Source organism: Solanum stenotomum, chromosome 9 (genome assembly GCF_019186545.1).
Source record: "Solanum stenotomum isolate F172 chromosome 9, ASM1918654v1, whole genome shotgun sequence".
Taxonomy (NCBI): Eukaryota; Viridiplantae; Streptophyta; class Magnoliopsida; order Solanales; family Solanaceae; genus Solanum; species Solanum stenotomum.
Window position 1 is genome coordinate 42,605,106 of NC_064290.1, and position 25,230 is coordinate 42,630,335.

The 25,230-nt window shown below is 36.7% G+C and overlaps 2 protein-coding genes and 1 long non-coding RNA gene across 5 annotated transcripts in view; 1 reads left to right on the forward strand and 2 right to left on the reverse strand.

Annotated features, from left to right (window-relative positions):
* The window catches only part of LOC125877792 (lariat debranching enzyme), a 200,669-nt gene that overhangs the window by 167,960 nt on the left and 7,479 nt on the right, over positions 1-25,230 (reverse strand). The gene's annotated exons all lie outside the window — the stretch shown is intronic.
* Positions 1-25,230, reverse strand: part of LOC125877785 (nuclear pore complex protein NUP88) — a 44,705-nt gene that overhangs the window by 11,989 nt on the left and 7,486 nt on the right. Inside the window, exons 3-8 of one of the 2 annotated variants that reach the window (XM_049559051.1) lie at positions 20,359-20,639; positions 19,777-19,928; positions 13,338-13,460; positions 7,339-7,483; positions 5,823-5,884; positions 5,159-5,375 (exon numbers count right to left, since the gene is read on the reverse strand). In XM_049559051.1, coding sequence (XP_049415008.1) covers positions 5,159-5,375; positions 5,823-5,884; positions 7,339-7,483; positions 13,338-13,460; positions 19,777-19,928; positions 20,359-20,625 — 966 coding nt within the window. In that variant the 5' untranslated portion in view covers positions 20,626-20,639. Of the gene's footprint in view, positions 1-5,158; positions 5,376-5,822; positions 5,885-7,338; positions 7,484-13,337; positions 13,461-19,776; positions 19,929-20,358; positions 20,751-25,230 lie in introns of those variants that run through there. The other variant, XM_049559052.1, reaches the window with a different exon arrangement.
* LOC125877807 (uncharacterized) lies at positions 19,389-20,717 on the forward strand. Its single transcript, XR_007447634.1, has 2 exons — positions 19,389-19,924; positions 20,355-20,717. It is a non-coding gene; the product is annotated as an uncharacterized LOC125877807 (long non-coding RNA).

Consider the following 25,230-nt stretch of genomic DNA (forward strand, 5'->3'; position numbering starts at 1 on the left):
CATAAATACCCTTCTCATACAATGATATGATGGACTGAAATACAAAGAAGACTCAAATTCAACATGGTATCAGAGTCCTTGCTGCCTTTCGAGGTGAGTTTTTCTCCCTCCCAGCAAAAAACAAAAACAAAAACAAAAAAAAAGGGAGGGGGGGTCACCAATGGCTACTCCCGAATGTTTTAGAGATTATCTTACTTCTTGTTAATTTCAAGCCTACCCACCAAGTTTCAGATTTTTCTGATAACCAGAGTTAGGGTCCCATCAAAGCAGAGCTGGTTTTCTGACGAGACTGATCTATCCAACGATTTTCTTTGGTTTTTCTTCTTCTGTGGGGGACACAAGGCAATAGATAATAATTCTCTTACAAAAACCAATGTTATATTAAATTTAGAAAATTGCTTTGGTTATATTAATGGAGAGCAGAACCAACCTACTGCATTTGATAATGGTCTATGGGATTCCGATAATTCACTTGTTAGGACATAACTTTCAAATGCTATGCACCCACAAATCTCTAAGCAATATTCATTGGGATAGGGAGTAATAGATTTTTAGGAAATTACGGTATATGAAGAATGATTGGTAATATCAGCCTATCAGGTGTACAGACAACCGAATCTGTTCCAAAGGCAGTGGTTAGAGAGCCATTGGCTATTCCGACATAAATCCCTTTGGAACTAGAAGAGTAGTTTTGTAAGCCTTTAGAAGAGCCTGTCATGTGTCAATACGCACCAAACTCAACGATTAAAGAAATGAGGTGAGCAGTACAGACAACTAGTTACATATATTAGATGTGGCAAACTTTCAAATACTATGCACCCCCAAATCTCTAAGCAATTTATGCAGCACACTATTGATACTTGCTTTCAGTCATTTCATAAGATGATTTGTAGTTAATTTGAGACTAAGATAAAAATCTTGCAAACTGACAATGGCATAGAATACATGGCAAATTGGTGCTTATTTAGAGTTTAATGGGATAATCCATCAAACTTTGTCCCTACACTAGTGCACAAAATATGACTGAGGAAAATTAGGCATGTGTTAGAAGTGACAAGATCTCTTATGTTTACCATGACTCTACCAAAAAACCTACTAGGGGATGTCCTTCAAGTTGTTGCCTATCTTATCAACAAAATGCAACTTAATACCCTTAGGGTCGTTCGGTAGGGAGTATTAGGAGAAATAGTCTATGTATTATGTATGGTATTATTTAGTACTATGTTTGGTAGGAATTTTGGACCTACGTATAACTAATCCATGCACCCTACATGGTATTATAGGATGTATTACTAATACCTTCCATTTGGTGGTATTAGTAATACATAGGATTTAATACCAAAGTATCCCTCAAATCATTTTGTTTATTTTCTTGATTTTATATTTTATATTTGTACTACTAAATTTATTTAAATAAATTATCTTGCAAATTTCATTATTTAGAGAGAGTTGTTTGTTGCTAAATAAATCCAATATGAATCAATATAATATTTGAATTATGAGTTATTTAACATTTACTAAAAAAACAAGGAAAATATATCACCACATGACGTTTGTGATCGTAATTGAATGTATTCTTTATATATATATGTGTGTGTGTGTGTGTGTGTGGTTTTCTAATTATTTGTATTTTGAACAATTTATAAAATTGCATACATATTAAAACTACAACTTGCAATTTTTATGTGTAAATGTAGATGGTTCAATTTCACTATTGTTTACCGTCTTTTTTAAGCTTGCTCGGGTTCTCAAAGTTAATTGGAGGAAGAGAAGCATATTCCCAGTCAAGAAGGGTGCAGCAGATTGAAGTTCTTGCAAATATTTTGAAGTGCAAAGTAGAAGATTTGCCAACAATCTATTCAGGCATGCCCTGGGGATCCAAACACAAAGAAATAAAAATCTGGGATGGCATAATTGAGAAGTCTGAGAAAAAACAGGCCATATGGAAATGGAAATCTCAATTTCTCTCTCTAAGAGGAAGAGTCATTCTGATTAACTCAGTACTAGATTCTATGCCAACTTATGTGATTTCTTTGTTCTCTATAGCTGGATAGGTGGTCAAAGTACTGGATGCCTTGAGAAGGGGTTTAACTTGGTAAAATGGATTGTAGTTCAGCAAAGCAGAAAAATGGAGGCTTGGGAGTGAGACTCTTAAAACTGCAGAACAAGAGTCTGCTATCAAGATAAGTCTAGAGGTATGATCAGGAAGACCAGGCTCTATGGAAGGAGGTAATTCACCACAAGTATGGGCAAGAAGGTCACTAGTGCACTAATGAAGGGAGTGATACATATGGAGATCAGGTGTGGAGGATCATCAGAAATTATTGGATGGACCTCAAGAACAACACAAAGCTTGCAATGGGCAGGTGGGACAAGATCAAGTTTTGGATAGATGATTGGTGTGGACAAGAGATCTTAAAGAACCTAGACTCCTCTCAATCTGTTCCAATCCTGACAAGAGAATAGAGGAGACGGTCTCCACAGGGATGGAATCTTGTCTTTAGAAGACTGCTAAATGATTGGGAAATTGCTGAGGTGGTGGAAAATTGTTGAAACAGAATGGTGGATTACCTGATACTAATCTGGAACCAGACATATTGGTATGGGGACACCACAAGGATGGGGAGTTCACTGTAAACAGATAATATATCTGAGGAGTATTAGGAAGTGCATGTAGAACTACAGGCCCATGGAAAGAAATCTGGAAGAGTGGCTCCAACCTAAGTGAAAAAGCTTCACTTGGCTGGTAGCCAGAAGAGCCTGTCTGACTCATGAGGCACTGTAGAGGAGGGGTACCAACACAGCCTCTGGGTGTTTTCTGTGCAAAGAAGCTCTGGAGACCAACAAGCACCTGTTTCTCCACTGCATTGTAGACAAGGTGTTCTCTGTGCATAGAGGATCTGGAGACCAACAAGCACCTATTTCTCCACTGCAAGATACCAGCACAGGTTTGGGCTTTATTTACCAGCATAGCCAGTGTAAACTGGACTACTGAATTATGCCCAAACACTCAAGAGATTAATTAAGCTGTTGGATTAGAAAGGAGGTAGCTAGAGTCAGAAGAGGTGGGGGGGAACAGTTTCAGCATGCATGTGGTGGAATATCTGGAAAGAAAGAAATCAAATATATTTGAGAAAATAGAGAAATCCCTCCCTTGCCTATTATCGGATTCTCAACTAGACACTTATACTTTGCGAGGGGTCCTATTACCCCCCTGGATTTTTTAAAAACTAAATATATACAACCCTAAAACTAGACAACCACATTCTCAACATGTAGTGATGCACACTTGCTGCCAGTTGTCATTTTTTATTATTTGTATTTATTTTTCTCTCTTTATCCCCTTTTTGATTAATTACAAAAAAATCTTTATTCTTTTAATCGTTCTTCTTCTTTTCCCTTTTGTTTTTCATTCCCTTCTTCCAAAGCAGTCACCCACGAAAAAAAAATCAAAGCTATTTTTATTATCATTTTTTCATCACCTTATAGCATCCTTCAGGCACCTTGACGAGCTTGATTACTCATCTCTTTTGAATTTTTTTATTATGTTATTTATTTGTCTCCATGACACCAAATTTGTAATATTTTATTACGGGTTGTTGATGGCTAAATTCTTGGGTCTTCACCAAACAACAATAGAGATTGAAGATAAGATCTGATAATTGATGTATGCTACTGACCCAAAATCGATGAGAAGGTAGATTAATGGTGTTGATATTTTGAACTAATTTGAGATTAATAAAAATGAATAAAGATGGATGATGACCCAGATCATATACCCAAAACTCATGTTTAGTTTACTGTATGAAATCCATGATCGAAAAAATTTATTTTACAGTCATAATTGTTTTAATTGAATGGATTTCTCCATTAATATAAAAAAAAAATCCAGTAATAGAATGAATTTTTATGATGGAAGGTGTTTAATAAATCTATTCTTTTTTTTTTGTTTCGAGTCCAATCTTTCTTCTTCTGTTTTTTTTATTTTGGTCTTTACTCTGTGAAGCAAATTGTAAAGAAAATATTAGAAGATGGATAAAAAAAAGATGTGGTTAGTGTAGTGATGGTGGTTCAAGGTGGAGGAAATGGTGGTGGGGTGAATGTCGAGTAACGAGAAAGAGAGGGGAAAAAAAAGAAAAAGAAACAAAAAACTTAAAGAGAAAAGTAAAAAAAAAAATTAACAAAAAGTCAAATTAAAATGTTATTAAAATATTTTTTATCAATTCTTTTGACTTCCACATGCCTCCAAGAGAGTGAGGACACTCTCTGTGCCATGTCAGCATCTAAGGGTGTAATTACTCCTTTTTAAAATAGTCTAAGGGGGTAATAGGACTCCCGTAAAGCATAAGTGTGTAGCTGGAAATTCAATAACAGGTTGAGGGGGCATTTGACTATTTTCTCAAGGGAAAGAATGTACTATACAAAAGATTAAGTGGAAAGCAATCACTTCTTTATTGGTGTAAAGAATAGGAGATCTAGCTACTGAATTTTATAGGATCTTTGTAAGTATTTATGTCCCCACCTAGTGGGATTTCACTGGGTATGTTGTTGTTGTTGTTGTTGTTGTTGTTTGTAAGTATTTATGTCTTTTCTTTTCTCTTGTAACAACTTTTTGGAGGTGGCCAGCATAGCCCTTAATGCTGAGGAATATTAAAGTTACCAGTTCCCAAAAAAAGGACTTTTTATACTTAAGTTTCCAAGTTCGAACGTGCGACATCTTTGCTCCATCTTAGGAGATGTTGATTGTGTTAATTAATTAGCATGATTTTAGGAGACTTTATTTTTCCTTTTCCCGGTGTAATTAAAAGAACAATTTTTTTTCTTTTGTTGTAATTGATTGTCTTTTCTTAATTAAGCCAGGATTCGCTTGTATAAATACCCCTTCTCATGGAACATAAAAATATATTGAAAGACATAAAAGTCTTCTCTTCTTTCTCAAATTCTACAAATAGAATTCATTCCGTGAACATAAAGTTAAAATCAAATAGTTTGTTTCCCCTGTAAGAAAGGACAGTGTGCTGCACAGTATTTCAATTTTCAACAATCTGACAGTTCACATTCATGAATATTCACATGTGACATCGTCTAACAAGAGAAAGAAGAAAAGAATTAATGAAAACAAAATCAAGAAAATAAGCACCGTAAGTTAAAAGTGTACCTGTAATGAGATTGAAGCATCAAATAAAGAATAAGGTTGAGCTCTAAGAACAGCAGCATTTTCTGCATGAACTTCTTTCCGAGTTAGTTCAGGAAATGTTGCTCCCAACCAAGAGATTGCCAAATTTGAGTTTTTCACAGCTTTTGAATTCGCTGATTTCAGACCAAACATGTGAGCATCACTATATAACTCCAGTACAGATTCCCATTTGTACACACTGTTCCAATAGAAAGCAGCTACTTTGGTGAGATTAAGTGAAGTATTACGACCTGCCACTTGCACGGGCCAAAAATAGCAACATAGGGCATAAGGAGAAACATATGCAAATTAGAAGTCTTGAGGAGAATATGAAAATGAGACACATGGGAGGAGGAATAATTGCTCTTAGGGAAAGGTAATAGTCTATGAGATCTCTTATATAGACACACACGAGTATCAAAAAATTAGGAAATTAAACTATAAGTTGATCAAGTTTACAAGTGAGCCAAAATAAGAAAATGCCAGAAGCATTATGGAAAAAGATATTGTCTTTTTGTCAGCTAATAGAAGTAAAGACCTTAAAAAAATTCATATCACTTCACAACCATCATATTTAAATTTCTGTTCATAAGCATCTCCTAACAAAACCTCACGATTAGCAGCATTATGATCTCTGGCAAATTACCTTCCAAATGGAACAACAGGACATAGGATGTAAACTGAGCCATCACTAAACAAGACGAAAACCTGCATAAAATAATATAATTGCTCAACTTTCACATACAAAGCTAATGATGGTAAAACCACTTGATCATAACCACCACTGCCAGGAGATGGATTTTAGAAAATAGACATTAAATCTGCTTACTCTATATAGTGATACACTAGTTCCATATATTGTTATCACCAAACATATCAATGCAGCTACGATTCATAAACTATTACCATGCCATTTCTTTTAATTTTTATCATCCAACATATTCACATAGTGAAAAGATCATGATTCACTGATGAAGTCTATTCTTTTAAGTCCCCAGAGTTTGTCAACAGGGCATCACCACAGTATACCTGAGCTTATAAGCACTATGTCTATGATATAATGGAAAGGTGGTAAAAAATTACTCCTCCGTCCCATTTTATGTGATACTTTTCGAATTTCGAGATTCAAACACGTCTAACTTCAACCGTAAATTTTTCATAGATCTTTTAAACATTTTGAATTATCAATTGTTGTGACTTATAGTACTTTTTACGTAGTTTACAAATATATAAATTTCATTTCAAAAAAATTGAAGATTTCATGCGCAAATTCCCGGTCAAACTTAAACTGTTTGACTCTCAAAAAACGAAAAGTGCCACATAAATTGGGACAAAGGGAATAAACTAAGAATGGCCCAATTTTTTTGCACAATTGAAGTAGTTAGTGGGCTTCAGATAGGAGAAGATGTGTTATGGTGGCTGGGCAGTAACAATGGTTCCTTCAAAGTTAGTGCAGCTTACAGAATGATGAACCTTTTTTTTAACTTGGGAACTTTACATAATGATGAACCATTCCAATCAACAAATCAACTACTGGCATTGGAAGCTCATTTGGAAAACTAAAATACGACACAAAGTAGCTTGTTTTGTGTGGGTTTTGGCGAAGGAAACAGTCCTTAGACAGGACAATTGGATGAGAAGAGGGAACCATTTATGCTCCAGATGTTTCTTCTGTGGGGAAAAGGCAGAGATAGTTAATCCTCTATTTCTACATTGCAAGGTTACAGGACAGATTTGGAGAATATTTTTAAACCTTAAGGCATATCTTGGACTATGCCTGGTAAAGTTTCAGAGGCACTCAAGAGCTGGCAGGAAGTAGGTGCAAGCAAAAGACAGAAGTAGATGGAGAACTGTCCCTGCTTGCATCTGGTGGACCACCAATCTGGAAGGAGAGAAACTCTAGATGTTTTAAGAATGTGGAGAATAATATGCAGAAAATCAAGCTGAATTCAGTCTTCATCCTACGTTTTTGGTGTAATCAGATATCGTAAAATGGAACTGCTTCTATGATTGATGTTTTAGATTCAATTTAATCATAGGACAGTAGAATTTTGTAACCTCTCTTGAATATATGATTTTAGTACAACCCATGTACTGTTTTGATCATGATTTATATATACATATACACTGTTACCAGTTGCAAAAATAAGAATAGAACTTACACTGAACCTGTCCCACATATGATCACCCCCAAAAGAAAAATCGACAGGGCAGATTGCTGTAGCATTGTGCGAACTGCCAGGCTCCACGAGCTGTAGATAATACTCCTGCTCTGGCTGGCCAAGGGCCGAAGACAAATCAAAAACCCTGAACAAAAAGTAATACATAAGTAAATATAGCACAATGTAATTTGTCAATAAGTAGAAATAAAACACAGTTCTCTAATCAGCAAGTGATTTAACATGCAACTGATATATTAAGAAAGTCGTAGAGAACAAATGGAAAAAATTGTCTCACCAGTGGAAAACAAACGAAATGCTACACAGCTATTCAACAAGCTGAGAACTACAAGCCCCAAAAATATTGATCATTTGGACATGCACACCCAGAGAGAAGGGGAGGGGAAAAGAAGCTACAGTGTAGATAGTGCCTGTGAGAAGACAAGAGTTTGAGAGTGAACTCAGATTGATTATTCCCACAAGCTATTGTGGTTTAAATAGCCAAGTATACATGTCCTAAAAAGGAAAGGAAACCAATACCTAATCAATCCAAATCATTATCAAATCAAGCTAGAGTAAATCTAGGAGTAAATCAAGTTACCTACTATATTTACACATAGGTAGAATATTCCTAGGATTTTAACATTCCCCCTCAAGCTGGTGCATACAGATTATATGTACCAAGCTTGTTACATATATAACTTGTTTTGGGACCAGCTAGGGACTTGGTATAACTTGACTGCACGAACCTTGTGACTATGTCTCCTGAAAGTACCTTTTCTCTAACAAAATGACAATCAATCTCTATGTGTTTGGTCCTCTCATGAAATACTGGATTCGATGCGATGTGAAGTGCAGCTTGACAAGTTCCATTCCTTTGGTATCTCCAAGTTTCAATTCCTTCAGTAGTTGCTTGACCCATATGAGTTCACATGTTGCCACTGCCATAGCCCGATATTCTACTTCTACACTGGATCTAGCAACCACATTTTGTTTCTTACTTTTTCAAGACACCAATTTTTCCCCAACTAGAACACAATATCCATAAGTGGATCATCAGAGGGTGACCCTGCCCAATATGCATCGGAATATCCAACAACTTTCTCATGTCCTCAGCCTTCGTAAAGAAGTCCTTTCCTTGGAGCAGATTTTATGTATCGAATAATGCGAATAACTGTATTCCAATGACTATCACAAGGAGAATTCAAGAACGGACTGACAACACTAACCGGGAAGGTAATATCAGGTTGAGTCACTAAGATATTCAACTTTCCTACCAGCCTTCTATATCTTCCTGGATCGCTAAGAGGCTCCCCCTACTTGGTAGAAACTTAACATTTGAATCCATTGGAAAATCAATAGGCCTGCAATCCGTCATCCCTGTCTCTTCAAGAATATCAAGTGCATACTTCCCTTGTGAAATGGCAATTCTTGATTTGGATTGAGCAACCTCAATGCCCAAGAACTACCTCAATCAACAGTCTGAAAGAGCTAGAAAAGGTGATGTTTCAATTTGGTAATTCCCTCATATCATTGCTTGTGATAACTATGTCATCAACATACACTACCAAATACATGCACAAACCTGGAGCAGAGTGACAATAAAAAATAGAATGATCAGCTTCACTTCGTACCATGCCAAACTCCTAAATAACCATGCTAAACTTCTCAAACCATGCTCAAGGAGACTGCTTCATGCCATAAAGTGCTCGTCGTAGTCTGCACACCATGTTGCTAGACTCCCCCTAAGCAACAAAACCAGGTGGTTGCTCCATATATACCTCATCTTCGAGATCTCCACGAAGAAAGACATTTTTAACATCCAATTGGTAGAGAGGTCAATGACGAACCGCATCCATGGATAAAAAGAGACGAACGGAAGCAATCTTGGCCACACGATAGAAAATATCACTATAGTCAAGACCAAAAATCTGTGCATAACCCTTGGCCACTAGTTGAGCTTTTAGGCAATCAATTTGTCCATTGGGGCCAACCTTCACTGTATATACCCACCGATAAGCAACTGTAGATTTATCTAGAGGTAGAGGAACAAGCTCCCAAGTACCACTAGAGCATATGACCAATTTCTCTTTCTTCCCCCCCTCTGCCTCCCACTTTGAAGCCTTTGATCCATCTATTTTGTGTAGCAATCCTCATCATAGCATTAAATCCCTCCATTGCTAGGATAAACAGGAAAGGGGAGAGAGGGTCACCCTGTCTCAGTCCCCTTTCTGATTCAAAAAAACCCACAGGTTCTCCGTTCACAAGCACAGAGAACTTAACAGTTTTGATGCATGTCTCAATCCACTTCAGCCATTTGTCCCCAAAGCCCATCTGGCTAAGGATATTTAAGAGAAAAGACCAATTTGCATGGTCAAAAGCCTAGTGTAGAATTAATTCTACTAGGACCCCAAATATCATAATGACTAGATGAAAAGGAGACTCTGCACGATTATTAGGACTACGTGGAAAGTAGCTCGAGTGCTTCCCCAATAGACATGACTCACAATCTAACTTAGACAATTTGGACAAGCTAGGTACCATCTTTTGAAGTTTGGATAAACTAGGGTGTCCCAATCATCTGTGGGATAAATCAAGAGAGTCTGAGATTGAACAAACTGCAGTGGATTTGTGAGAATTGAGATAATAAAATTCATCTGACTCATGCCCTTCGCCAATCATCCTTCCCGTAATGAGACAAAATAATTTAAAGCCTTAGACAAACAACTTATTGACTAGAGGTTAAAGGGACAACCGGGACAAAAAGAACATTATTTAGAGCCAAGGAAGGTAAGGGATTGGCTTGACGGACTCCAGCTGCCATGGTCTGAGAACCATTAGCTAATGTAATGGTGGGAAGGGACTGAGAGTAAGTATTATTAGACAATAAACATTTGTTACAGAAATGTGGTCAAGTATCCATAACCCAAGGGCCAAGTGTGGTGGACTGTGAGATACAAGCAACAGGATTAACAAGATTACCAACTTGGGCAACGGAAGCTATTGATGAAGATGTCTGCTTACTCGCCTGATACTGAAGAAAGTCATTGTATTCTAACTCAGACAAAGAGAACAATTGATTGGTAGGATTACCAGTGTATTCAGTTTGAGCAACATGAGCATTCTTTGGTTTACCATGTAGAGAGTAGCACACATCACGGGTATCCACATCTTGGTTGTTGTTTCCCATGCCGGCCTCTATGCTGATTTCCGATCTGTAATGCAGTTTGAGATGCTAGGACAGAAGAATGTGCAGGTGGTACTAGATGACTAGATGACGTAGATGGTGCTACTAGTCGTAACAATCGAGCAAACAGGTCATCCACAACAGGAACAGTAGAGTTAAGCCAAAATTTGATCTCGCACTAATCAAGATCAAATGGAAGTCCAGCAAGTGTAACAACTAGAAACATATTCTGACGCTGCTCTAATTGCTTTTCAACATTTGGAGTAGCGGGCATTAACTCATTCAATTCTTCCATAACCACTTAAACCTATCCAAGCTAAGTTGACATATCTGAGTCCTGTTTTTTAAGGTTAGTCAACCGAGAAATCACATTATAAAAACGGGATATGTCATTTGTGTATAGCCCACGAGCCTTTTCCCAAACTAAGAAGCAAGTTTGGAATGGTCGAAAAATGGCATCAACTTTGAATCAATAGATTTCCATAACAGACTACACAATTGAGCATCAATTCATCAATTTTCTCCCATTCGCCCCTATCGTTTTCAGTAATATCCTTGGCCTGTTTAACCAAATGATCCTGAACACCTTGTCCCTTGCACCATAATTGAACAGAGGAGGACCAAGATAAATAGTTTGCACCACTTGTCAAAGGTTTTGTGGTGATGCCATGGTTTGTGTTGGTGGAACTCACAGATTTAGTGCTAAACATATCGGATCCGAGAGACATGAAAAACAGATCTATAAGTGTTCGAAAATAAAGTAAATTCTGGGGGAAAACCTGAAGAACAGATCTGGAAAACTGGAGAACTGCTTGCTGTCTTGCCGGAAAAAGTTACTGGAAAAAAAAATCTGCCAGAAAAGTTGCTGAAAAACACCACAAACTGCGAGGATTCCGATTGTAATGGTGATACTGGTATATGCACAATACCCCTGGAGAGTGTCGGAGTTGCAAAACAGTGGAGGTTTTGTTGGAAAAAAAATTCTCAGCAATTTTGTTCTCTTAATATTTTTGTTTTCTCACTAAATAAAGCTCTGATACCATGTGAGAAGACAAGAGTTTGAGAGAGAACTCAGCTTGGTTATTCCCACAAGCTATTGGGGTTTAAATAGCTATGTATACATGTCCTCAAAAGGAAAGGAAATCAATACATTATCAATACAAATCAATATCAAATCAAGTTAGAGTAAATCTAGGAGTAAATCAAGCTACCTACTATATTTACACACATGCTATGGAATATTCCTAGAATTCTAACAGTGTCGTTCTATGCAATAGCATGGTTCTACTGAACCCAACATTTGGGCTCCACATTTAAATAGATCCAAGTTGTCCGAGTTATAACCTCTATCAACATGCATTACTGCAAATGAAAAGAACATCGTCAATTTGTCTTAATGAGCAACAAGACAGGTGAAATTACTGACAGCTCACTTCCAGATATAAGGTTCTGTCCTCTTTGGTATTTGTTGATACTCCTACTATTTTTCGGCTCATCAAGTCCAAAAGGATTAGCTTCTTGAAAGAAATATAATGAAGTATTGCATCTCACTATGAAATTTTAGAGAGCTTTCAGATGGCCGCAAATAGACTCATGTAGCAGACCAAAAGCAGCATGCTGTTCTCCACAAGTCTTTTGTTTTAGAAAACCTACCTGTACAACTTAGGGAACTGTTTATTTTAGAGATATATCATTAGCATTTGAGGGTTTGAACTAACAGAAAGAGGTTTCAGTTCGTTCAGTCCTTTCCATTTAGGGTGCACGTTAAAATGTTCCCCAAAAGAAGCAGATCATGGACAATTAATCTAATTTAATAAGCCAATTGAATGACATGCTTGCCGTGAAGAGTTCTGCGCCACAATTATTTCCCCATGTGGAAGTGGCATATATATTGAGAGCTCAACAACCATATAGCACTATGCACCAAACAAAACCTTCCACTAGAACACCATGTCCCGGTGATATATAACACCATATCTCTTTTCTGTTATTGTTTATAAATTCCTTTTCATGTGTACTGCAAGATGCACTTTCTTTTGTACTAATTGCCTCCCGAAAAAGATTAAAGAAATGCACATAGTATTTTCTAAAAGAGAAAGGCATGGGGCTTTTTTCTTGTTCGGTATCCAACAATTTAAACAAGCAAATCTTCATTTAGTTTAGAATTCCATCTACTCCTATAAGTTTCAAGTTTGTGAAATCCTTCTATTCTCTTATAACCAAATTGTATCTACCGCAACATGCTTTCTCACATTGTCAACTTTATGTTGCACTTCCAATAGGGATTTCAATGTCGATAACAAGAGTTTTTGTTATGACAGAGCAACCGAAACGAGTGAAAGGAACATACACCTGGAATATCATCTAGAAGAAAGCATTAGGTGGAGATACGGTTAATTACATGAGTGTACCCCATAAAAGCTAAATAAGTAAAAGCAATTACATGATCTAATTGAACTTTGATTGTATCTTTATAGGTTCAGACTATATGTAATTATCTTGACATCGGCAAACAAGACACCATTCAACGATCAACACTGATCATTCCAGAAACTGCTCACTTCATTCGTTTGTGTATAATTTTTAACTGAATAATATTGATATAATTTAACAAAAATTCTACACTCCAATGTCCTGCTATCAACTTGACTACATGACTCTGGAACCACGTGCAACACACATGTCGAGAGACTAGTCTTATTAAAATGTCTAAAAAACACAGATTGAGCAACTCTTTTCAGGTTTTCAACATACACCACTTGAGAACTGTATCATCAAAAATCCTAAATTAAATTTTCAATGAAGAAATAAGTACCTGAAAACCGAATCAGAAGAGAGAATTCCAAGATGGGTGTCACTGTACGGGTGCCAACAAACCTTCAACGTGCGTATTGAGTTGTTTCTGTCAAAGTAGATCTCTGAACCAACTAGAACTGTCCTGTAACCGGTAACAGGAAATGAACACATTTAATGTGACTTCAAATGCACCACAACTGATTGTCAGAAAACAACATAATTACCCTCAAATATTGGTACTGAAGAAGTAGCTATCATGTCTATTTTGTTTTAATCTCCTAATACAGGTGAGAGGATAATCTGACTGGTTTAGTCAAGGATAACAGTAATAAATATTCTTGAATCATAGAAAGAGACTCTTCTTCGTTTGACATTACCTGATATTGCCCTTTACAGAACAGAATGTAAGTTAGGAGGTGCAAACAAAACCTACATTCAATGACTATAAAAGTCCTCTATTTGATATTAAAATACAAACAAATTAAACTAAACCAGAGATACTTTGAAAAATATATATTTAATCTTTTTTTAATAAGGTACATAATATCATCAATGTGAGTATCCTATATATAAGCAGTGTATCAAAAGGAGAAGAACCTACACAAGAGTGTAATTCTCTAAAAAAATGACAAACTTTTATACAAAAGGAACCTCCTAGGTGCACCAGAGACTAACTAAAAACAATTGGCAATTTCTTAAATAGCAAAATTATTTCGTACCCCCTCAACAGTTCATATTTCTCTCTTTCCACAACTCCCACGTGATGACTAAGGCGGCAACATTCTATATTCTCCGACTTCTCTTCTTTCTAATAAAAACCCAAATATGTAACATGTCCTTTATGGAATCAAGCATCACCAGTTGCACTCCAAACCAATTCGATATAACCCATTGCAGACATGCGGACACCTGGGCAAGGTGGCCTGGTGCACAAAGAAACCAACAAGGGGTGTCATGAACAGGAAAACTTAATGCAAGCATTAGTTGATCCACATCGTCGCTTGTGTAACCATCAATAGAACACCGGCTAACACATGTAATAATTCTCTTCCTCATGTAACACGTGTTCTCAGTTGACAGAATTACTCCATTGCTGCTAACAAGACTAAAAGCACACCTTTCTAGGCACCATAGGAATACTGAATCATCCTTCAACAAAAGCTTGTGGTGGCATGACTTTACAAAGAACGCACCATCACTTCTTAGTTCTTACCCTCCGCCTCCATGATAGCTAGTGAATGAATGCTCTATTTCTAGAGTATTTCTCCCAATGTTTGAAATCCGTCAATCTCTTATTCTTATAAATTCCTCTTAAATCTCAAGTTCCAATGAACTATCCTATCCTGCGCCATTCAAATCTGTGGCGCTGTCATCTCATTTTGGCTCAAGATTCTATGAGTTGGGGAGGCTCCTTAACATGTTCAGTCCATTCACAACCCTAGTGACCTTAAAAGCTAACTTTGCTACCACCCTTACCATATATGTAACGACGCTACTGAAGTCTTCTCATTCCTTTAGGTTGTTCCACCAAGGATAGCATCCATACGACAATTTAATGTTTCCAGTCGTCCATCCCCTTCCACAATAGCATATTTCCTTCTGATTACCTCCTTCTATAATATCTGGTCCTCAAAAATAACCCTATCCATTTATGAAACTGTGTCTTGTTGGAAACTCTAAAGTCAGTCACTGCAGGATCTCCTTACTCTCTCAAAGAGGTTATGGTCTCCCAACTAACTAGGTAAAATGATGAGTACCTTCTGTTGAGTCCCATTAGAAATTCTTTTGAAGCCATTACAACTTCCCTATACTAAATGGAGCCTGCAAAGAAATATGTAATATGTGGGTATGCTTGATATTGTGCTCTTGACTAGTGCTTCCTTCCCCCTTTTGATGAATGTCTCTTTTGTCACCCTGCTAGTCACCTTTCAAATCTTTTAGTTACTGAATCTCACACAACTTGCCCTAATTTGAAACACCCAATGGCAATCCTAAGTATATGGTAAGGAGAGTTTTATACGTACAATTGCACTTGTGCTAGGTGTTCAACATTGTCCACCTCATCCACGAAAATGATATCACTTTTTAAGTGTTGATCTTCAGCTTTAACACTACTTGGAATTATATGAAGGTCTATTTCAAGGAACTCAACTAGAAAATATCTTAACATATATCCCCATTAGATATACACTGGTATGTCATCAGCAAATAATAGGTGTGTGACCATCAGTCCGTCACGCAACTATGTTCACTAATCAAGGCTGAGAAACTCTAACCTCCCGTCCCAACTTCATCTATCATCCTACTTAAGACTTCCATCATCAAATTGTACAACAGAGAAAATAATGGACCCCTTACCCCAAGCCTCACGAGCTTGTCCACCTGCAATTGAGCACTTGTATTAGGTGGTCAACATGTCCACCTCGTCCACTGAAATGATCTTAATTTTTAGTGTTGATCTTCAACTTTGACACTACTTTGAATTATATGAAGGTCTGATTCAAGGAAAACAACAAGAAAATATCTTCATCACATACGCACTAGTATGTTAAACTGAAAAATCTTCAAATAACCTCCTATCACAGTGTCATCAATCATCTTATTTCAAACTTCCATCACCAAATTGAACGGTATAGGAAATAACAAGGGCACTTAAGTTACACCACTCGAGCTTTCCATTTGCTCTTATTCCATAATAATAAAGCACTTCCCTCACTCAATATTATTAGACATTAATGTGTTGTGCTTAACCATCATCCCCACAAACACACACACACATATCTCATTATTGCATTTGTCATGAGCTCCATTAATGTAGTTTCTTGAAAGCGTAGTAGATTCACCTCCAATTTTCTAACACCTACTTGGATGATGGCCGTTTTTGTTTCTATCACCCAACCCCCTTGCAAAAAATATCTTTATATATCAATAGCTTATATATCCTTACAACAGCATCCCCTTTCCACTTCCATCATTCTCCTCATAGTCACCCATATCTCCTTTCGTACACTATAATTTTACCTCTTCCTCCTCATGGTTTGGCCAACCTAGTATCCCACCCCCCTTTCATCTCCTCTAACTCTTCTTGCCTTTTGAAATATCAATTAGCGACTCTACAACCATATCTTCCTTTCTTCAAAAAGAATCCCCTAGAACTCCCCAAAGTTGAGGAATCGTTTCCACACCCACTTTTTCATTCCCCTCCACCCATCATTGATGGCAAAAGGTTGGCCAGTTTCATCTATGTTCCTATTGCTTTCTTTCTCAAAAAATTATTCTCCCTGTCAAGCCTGACTTCACTGCCTAATTCTACTAGTTGATACTTCCCTATGAAGCATGTGTCTTGGGTGGTGGACCTCCTTAATTGTTCCTCTCGAAGATTGATTATCTTAGTCCTTCCAAATTACAACCTTATTCTTGTTGCAGGTTTATTATACTTTATACCTTGAGAATCAAGCTAGTACTATTAGATTTAATAAGAAAAAATAGCTATGCGAGAAAGTAAGCCCCACAAACCAAAGTGGCAAAAAAACAAATACAATTTGTTAAGGAAACCAGCTAACAGAATATTATTTTATTTTGTTTTTTTGATGAAGTAAGAAGAATGTCATTAACAAAGCATCAAGCAGATGCACAGATTACAAAAGGAAGAAATATCAGCTCCCAAAAAGGCAAAAAAAGCTATCTAAACAGCTAACAGCAGAGATCTATGGAGCTGATAAATTCTAGGAAAGAATCGACACTAAGTACAGGAGAGAGATTAACCCAACCAAAAAGAGTAATCAAGCATCTTGCTTTAAAGGTAGAGATGGGAGTTGGGGTGCCATCAAAACATCTTTTGTTCCTCTCCGTCCATAAGCACCACAAAATACAGGCTGGAACCAAAGACCAGATATGCTTGACGGGACTTCCCAACTTTCCAAGAACTCCAACACACAAAAGCCTCTCTCAATGATCTTGGCATGACCCAAGTGAGTCCAAAAAGTGAGAAGAACATGTTCCATAGGCCTGTTGCAACTGTGCAATGAAGGAACAAGTGATTAATAGATTCTGAGTTGCACAAGCACATGTAGCAGCTGTTGACTATTTGGAATTTCCTCCTCATGAAATTATTCTGAGTCAAGCAAGAGTCTTTTAGAGTAATCCAACTGAAACAAATAACTTTAGGTGGCAACTTAGTTCTCCAGATTAATTTCCATGGCCATTGATCAATTACGGTCTTCTTGGAGCTTTGTTGAAGGTAGCATGCTTTAACTGTGTAGGATCCATCCCTGCTATGTCTCCATATAAGTTTGTCCCTGCGTTGACTGTTGATTGCACTAGTCTGAATGGTGGCCATAAGGCTAAAAACCTCTTCTCATATTACATATGAGAAGATAGAAATGGAGAAAATAATAGCCAAAATAGGATACATTTCACTTGCTAGAGAACAAAGATTGTGTAAAGTGGAAAGACTTTATTGATAGTTTCATTCAATGAATGAATGGAAGCAGTCAAATTCTCTCCCACCCCTCACCCCAACCACCTTAAAAATATAGTTTTATTTAAAGAATGGAAGCAGTCACATTCCCCCCACCCACCCTAAAATTAATTCTACCGAAAACTCTAGTGATTTACCAACTTTGATATTTTTAGCATATGCCCACCTACCACATTGACCAAAGGAGCTTGAGGTAAGTACAAAAATTGCATGCAAAGAAAGTACATAAAATCCATTGCTGTTGTTTCTCAAATTTATCATATATTGAGTTGACTAATAATCAACCCATTTCATTAAACCTCCAACCAAGCAAATTTGCATACTAGCTAGGTTCTTCTTCACCAACCTTCAATCTTCTAAAACTTCTTCTACGTCAAGTGTTGGCCAAGTCAAGGCTTCCTTGTAAATTTGTGACTTAAATTTATGGACTTCTAGAGAGAAGTACGAGTCACTCTCGCCTTCCTTCATTCAACCAAGGAATCATGAGAAATTCAAGAAAAGGACAGCTAGAAAGTGTGTACAGATGGAAAAGGATAACCTAGGTGACTCCCTATCTGGGTTGTTGGATATCATTGGAATATCCCTCATGAATGTGTAAAGTTGACTCGTCGAACATTTTCACCTTCTTGGCACATGTCTCCTCTAGAAAAGTCTTGACTTCTTGGGTAGTTTGGTTATGCTCACCCAAATGTTTTGAGTTTAGAGATGTAGTCGATGATCAAAAAGGCTTGTCAAAGTTGTTCTTTTCTCTCTCCTCCATCTACCTAGCTAACAACTAGTAACTTCTTCCTTTTTATTGTCAAGTTCTTGAAAATTGTAGCTTTTCCAAGGTGAAAGAAGAAAGAGAATCCAAAAATCATAGAGAACAGTATGTCATCTGAATATTCAAAGCAAATCGAAGGCATAAGGAAAATGATCATAGAAGGGTAACAAACGAGAGTCTGGGAGTAGTAAGAAAAATTGGTATCACCATTATTGTAATTGAATATGCTACTTGAGAACTGTTACCTTTGTCAAAAAAAAATATGCTACTTGAGATTTCCAGCCATAAAGAGTAGAGATGGCTTATGCAAAATGCATCAGACCATTCAATTGAAAAGTGGCTTGCTCATTAGCACAGATCCATTACTGCTCATTTATGGCATATCAGGATAACTATACCATCATTTTATATTTTCAAACACTTCTATTTCAAACCAAGGAGAATAAGCCTATTGTCCACCAGAAAACCCGAAAAGCCAAATTTTGCAATTACTTGCCATTTTTGAGCTTCTAACACACCCAAAGTGCTTCTTAAATATAATATTTCTTCCCAAGAATCTCAAAAACCGTTTTTACAAAGATTCAGGAGCCATTTAGGTGTGACCTCATATCAATATCATCATTGATGAGCAATGCTAGAACAAGGAGATATCCTAACAGATGGCATTACTCGTTGCAGACACGTACAATTCTGACCTGCCTCTTGCCCTTGAATTAACGAAAATATTAGCATGTAATTACGGATTCACAGGTCTCTTGATGAATGAGAAATCCCAAAAACATAAATAAGCAAAGAAAACAAAGAAAAAAACAAAGTTCTCATTAAAAGCCAATAATCGTAAACAGCAGTCAACAAGCTGGGTATCCTAGAATACGTAGCTTACGGAGCCATTCCAAGAGGAAACTGCATATGCTGAGATGCAAGATCAAGAATAGTTTTCAAAAACAAATGCTACATACAAAATTGAATTTTTTTAAAAAATGGAAAGATGGTTTCAGATAGCTATACCAGAAAATTTATAATTTCCTCCAGGCAACCAGGAACAGAAGTGCATAGGATTGGTTAAATACATATGGTGCTTCCGAACTCCAAAGATAAAGGAGAATGTACATTTCAAATGACAAATAGTTACAAATCACAATAACACTATTGTTTGAAACACACTGGAGTCCAAAGAAAACATAACCATACAAAACCAAAATGAGGAAGTTATACCGGCAAATAATTGTATTTTCTTTTGTCGAAGTCCTCCCATAGAGATACATGACGTATAAACCATCCAAGCCAACTAGGAAAAGTGCTGATCCATTTCTGTTAATGGAAATTCGCTGAACCTCAGAATTCAATTGCACATCAGCTTGCAGTACCTAAGCAACAACCAGCACCATCAAATACGTAGCTAGAACAATTAGTAGCTTGATATCAGGTAGAAGTAGTACCAATGCACTTCAAATATTGGTGATGAATCCGTCTCTCCCTCTTTTGGGTTTTTAAAATAAGGGAGGAAAGAGAAAGAATGAAAGAAGTGGATTGAACATTGGGGCTGAATTGAATATTTATTAATCATAGAGGAATGGGGGTGTAGGGCTATGCATGTTAAAGGTGCAATAGAAGTTGGAAATCAGTCAAACCAGTATAGGTTAACTATTGTTGTCACCTTTGAATCAACTAATCCCTATATGTTACAAGTAGATTGTTGAAAATGTTATAACCCTCCTCTATTCAAGCAGTCAAGTTCAGTTTGCTAAGAAAAGTAAAACATAAACATGGAATGGAGATTTGTACATAAGAAGTTACCTTAGAGGGAGAAGCTGCTAGGAGGGAAGTAGGATCAGGTTCGCCCAATCGAACAGAGAGTCGATGCAGACAGGTTTTGTAAGAGTCCCAAAAGTAGAGACGAGAAGCTCCGTCCCAAGCTAAAAGATTTTTGGGCATTGTCAAGGCCCTGTCTCCATCCCTATCCCTGTCCGGCGGAGTAGAAAAGACAGGGTGGTGTTGTAAGGGTAGCCATTCCACATCTTCAGATTGACGGCCACCATCCTCCTCCTCGAAATTGTATCTCATACTCCTTCGATTCTCCCACAAAACCAAATGTAAATTGTTTATTGCCTTTTCAAAAATATGTGAGGGGTTCCTGTGCTGAGCATGGGCCCAATCTGGAGCAAGCAATGGGAAAGGAAAATCAAATAGATAAAAAGAGGCTGACAAAGAGGATCACCAACCAAGTGTAATGAGAAATTATGATGACATGAAGAATATAATATCTATTTGTGTGATTGATAGACACTGCAATTTTGACATTTCCCAGAGAAATCAATCCAAAGTTAGCAACTTTAATATATCATTCAAAAAGAGGTACAAAGCACGCACGCACGGGGGGTTAATGTATTTAGAGGCCTAAATGATGTCACTGTTAACAACAAAGATCAATGTATATATTCTTCTCACTATCTTATTGACATAATCCATTGTATTATCTTGAATACAAAGGAGTGACTACACTCTCACAAGTCACATATAACCAGAAATTTGCAAAGATCTGTCACTGAAGCTATAGCAGAAGAATTCAGGAACAAGAGGTTAATTCTGTACTTGAGCAAAAGGAGCAGTCTATCTTGATGACCCAAAACTATCAATGGAGCAGTCTATCTTTAGGACTGGCTTTCTTTCATGTCAACATACATACTTTATAAAGTAGCGATAAATGCTTAGTTGAGGGTCATGACAAAGAAGCACCTACTTATAATGATCAATTGCAATAGAAATAATCAAATCAAGAACCAAAAAAATGGATTTTTTATGCGCAGAGTACTACTATCGGAACTTGTTAATATCAAACTCACACAAAAAAAACTCCAATAAACAAAGCAGACAAAGATAAGAAAGTAGAGACTCCGAATACAGTAGCCTTAAAACTCCAATAAACAATGCAGTGGCTAATCCTGAATTCTTCGGAGAGGATCTTTGCAGAACCTGCATTAGTATCCAAACTGTAATGCTGGGTCTAACCATGCTCAAACTTTGGCTGCTCAACAAACATTAGCCAAACTAGTAAGGATGAGGAGCAAAATATGAGCCCAAAACTCAAAAAACCACCTTTTTTGGTGGCTCAGTTTTGTTTACTGTAACCAAGCAATTCACACTTTAGTTCATGTAACATAGAAATCATCCATTATCGAGTACTTTTCACCACATCAGTTCAACTTATATGAAATGCATATCGATTTCAGCAATTTATTCATGTTGTTAAGCAAATTTAAGTATTTAACCAATTACCACATGATCAATCTACAACATTTGCAGTATCTTTCCTGTCAGATAGACAGAACAGACATATTTGTGCACTAAATTATATGTCTACTACTATTTCTCTAGTTGGATGAACCATGTCCCATGGCATTTGGTTCATTCATTTACTACACACCAATTCTACTTCATTAAACCATTAAAAAGATTGTCTTTCTTAACTTATCTCACAATCAAGAATAGCTTATCTTGGAAGAAAAAAGCTAAGTTGCACGGTCTCTTCACTTTCGATGCCGCACCCGTGTTGGATTCTAAAAAAATACTACATTTGGAGAACCAGACACACACCTGTTGACATTTTTTGAAGAAGAGTCCGAGCAACATAGGGAAAAAGGCAAACCAGTCACCAAAAAAATTATCTTCAAGTTTATTTCCTCAATCAAAAGAAGCTCATCATAGGAGAAACAACGCGAAATTGAACAAATTCATCGAAACAATTGTCAAAAAGGCACAAGAACACCAGTAGCAACAGATTGTCCTGTATGCCATTCAAGCACCCAAAAAAATGACTCTTCGATAAAAAATAAAAACAAAAAGCCATAGCAATATAATGAAAACTTTTTTTCCAACTTGAACTACTAAAACATTAACTAACCACATACCAATGTGAAATATACAGCAGTATTGAGGGCCATTAAATAAGTTAATTAAGGTCGTTCAAGATTTTATTCAAGGCAACAACAGCTGGAAATATTAAGTACCAACAATGCCCCTGAAACAGCTGGCTACCAATCCCCTTGGAGTTAACACTGGCTATAATATCATGTCTTGCTAACTTAGATACTCAAGATAAGCAACAACATGCGAAAACATTCAGATATTCAATGATAGAACAAACACAATTACCTTTTGCTTACAGTTGTAGCATAAAAAAGACCTCTTGCTTACAGTTGTAGCATAAAAAGAACTCTTGCTTACAGTTGTAGCATAAAAAGAAATTGACATACCAGCATACACACATGCACAGAGATTACAGACCTAGTCTAGAAGTAGGAATACATCTTTTATGTTGCTGAATGATAGATGTATATGTTATTCCCTGGTGAAGATCATAGATATGTATGTTGTAGAATACCTGTAAGAAAAATTGATTCTTTGAGGCATATCATCAAACATCCTGACTACATAGGTGTGTCGCAGAATAAAAATCCACGAGTAAATCATATTAGCAACATCTTTCCACGAGATATCATGTCCGTCTAACTCATCCTCGTTTGTCCATGTGCTTTTTCTTTGATTATTTTACTTTTAAAATTTTAAAATAGTATTAATTGATTTGATTTCTAATAAATAAAAATCAAATTGGGTCGCACTAACACCACCTCTTTGAAATAATCCCTATAATCTTACAATTGAAGAAGAAAACAAGTATAACAAAGGATTTTTCTTCTGCAAAGAGATATATTGAATGAAAGAGCTAGTAATAATTGAAGGTCAAAGACAGGACATTTACCTATAAAAATGACCAATTATTTTTCTGCCAGAAAACATAACACATGAAACAAGAAGAAGGCAAAATCAAAGAGCAGAAATTAAGCATTCAAGAGTCATAAAGCACCACATAGAAGGAGATAAGGGCAATCCCAGTAAAACTGAAAGCATACAGATCTTTTGTGTAAAGACCAACATCCTTTTCCAAGAAAATTCCTCTATCTAGTATCTACCAAAGAAAATGTTAAACCCAACAAAGACCCATATGCTAAAAACAAATATGCAGGCCATGGAGAAAAGAAGAAGTGCAAAAGGAAAGAAAAGCTACCTAAAGATAGGACCTGATGTCACAAAGCTGAGAACTTTGGGGATTTTGTTTCAGCAATGCACAGAAGCTTTGAGGGTAGGGCTGGGCGTTGGTCGGTTCGGTTTTCGGTTTGGCAAAAATGTGAAACCAAACCAAATTGAAATAAATTCGATTCGGTTCGATTTATTTCAGTTTGGTTTTCGATTTAACCAAATTTAATTAACAGTGGCAAAAATTAAAGGAAGTTGATATATTTATACTTAACAAGGATGGATAGTAATCACTAATTTACCATAAGCCTCATTAGGATCAAATGCTTTGATATCCTCCACATACAAATGCACTGGAAAACAGCCACAAGCATGCTTACAGATATAAGTTAACAGTAACTAAAACTCTAAAAGATGATAGACATTAGACACTCATGAATCAACACTACTTCATGAATACTTATTTAACACAAATGGCAACAGAGTTGCAACTTAATTACAGAAAGACGCAGTCCATTACAGTTCACAAATCACACAAATAATCACATAGTTGCATACTTGCATTCAATGATTAAAAAAACAATAGAGGACGCAATACATTTTTTTTTCATATTCTTGTCATGGGTTTTCATCAGATTTTGCCCTTAATGTGTATCTAACAATTTCTTTTGTTGTTTCACTTCAAGAGTCTCTAACAATGCTTACATATTTTTCTCTTCAACTTCTAGAGTGCTACACTGCTACTCGTGTAATCGTGTTGTTTTCCACAAGTTTATTAGATTCCATTATTAATTTACCATCAAAATAAAAATTTCCAGATGAGAGTTGGGACGCAATGAGCACTGACCTTCGAGGCGCGAGCAAGCACTGAGCAGTGGCCAGTGAGAAGCCTTGCGGGCTGCGAGCACTCGGCAAGAGTCAGAGATGAGAGTTGAGAGGCAACGAGCTGAGAGACGACGGGTTGCGGCGTAAGTCGTAACTAATTATTCCAAGTGGAGTGAGGAGTGACAACTGACGACAGAGAGTTGAGAGATGGGAGTTACTGTCTCCGGTAGGGATTTCAGATTATCAGTTTAGGGATTTCGGAAATTTGAAAGTGAAGTACCATCTAAAAGCATGACTGTACAATTAAGTATATATAAATGAAAAAACAAAAATACCCCCAACTCTAGTCTAGTTAAGAAGAGAGCCTTTTTTTTTTTTTTGTTTCTCACCCGGTGTCCGGAGCTCCAATGTGACTAAATCTGAATCGCGCTCTGCAGGGCCCATTCGGAGGTAGCGCTCCCAACAAGACTTTTTCCATACCCAAGACTCGAACCCGAGATCTCTAATTAAGGATGAAGCACTTTCATCACCACAACTCATGTTGGTGTTAAGAAGAGAGCTCAACACTCCTTTGTGTGTATATATACTAGTACTAGTAAAAGGGTAGTGCACGGGCCCAATAATATTGTGCTAAACATTTATATAGTTTTAAAAATTATAATTTTTAATATAATTAATTATCAAGTTATTTGAGTAATTATTTTTTATATCATTTTTTTCATTTAATTGAATGAATTTTACTCTCTCAAAAACTGTTTACATAAAAGGATTATATTATTTATTTTTATATGAGACAAATTAATTTTATTA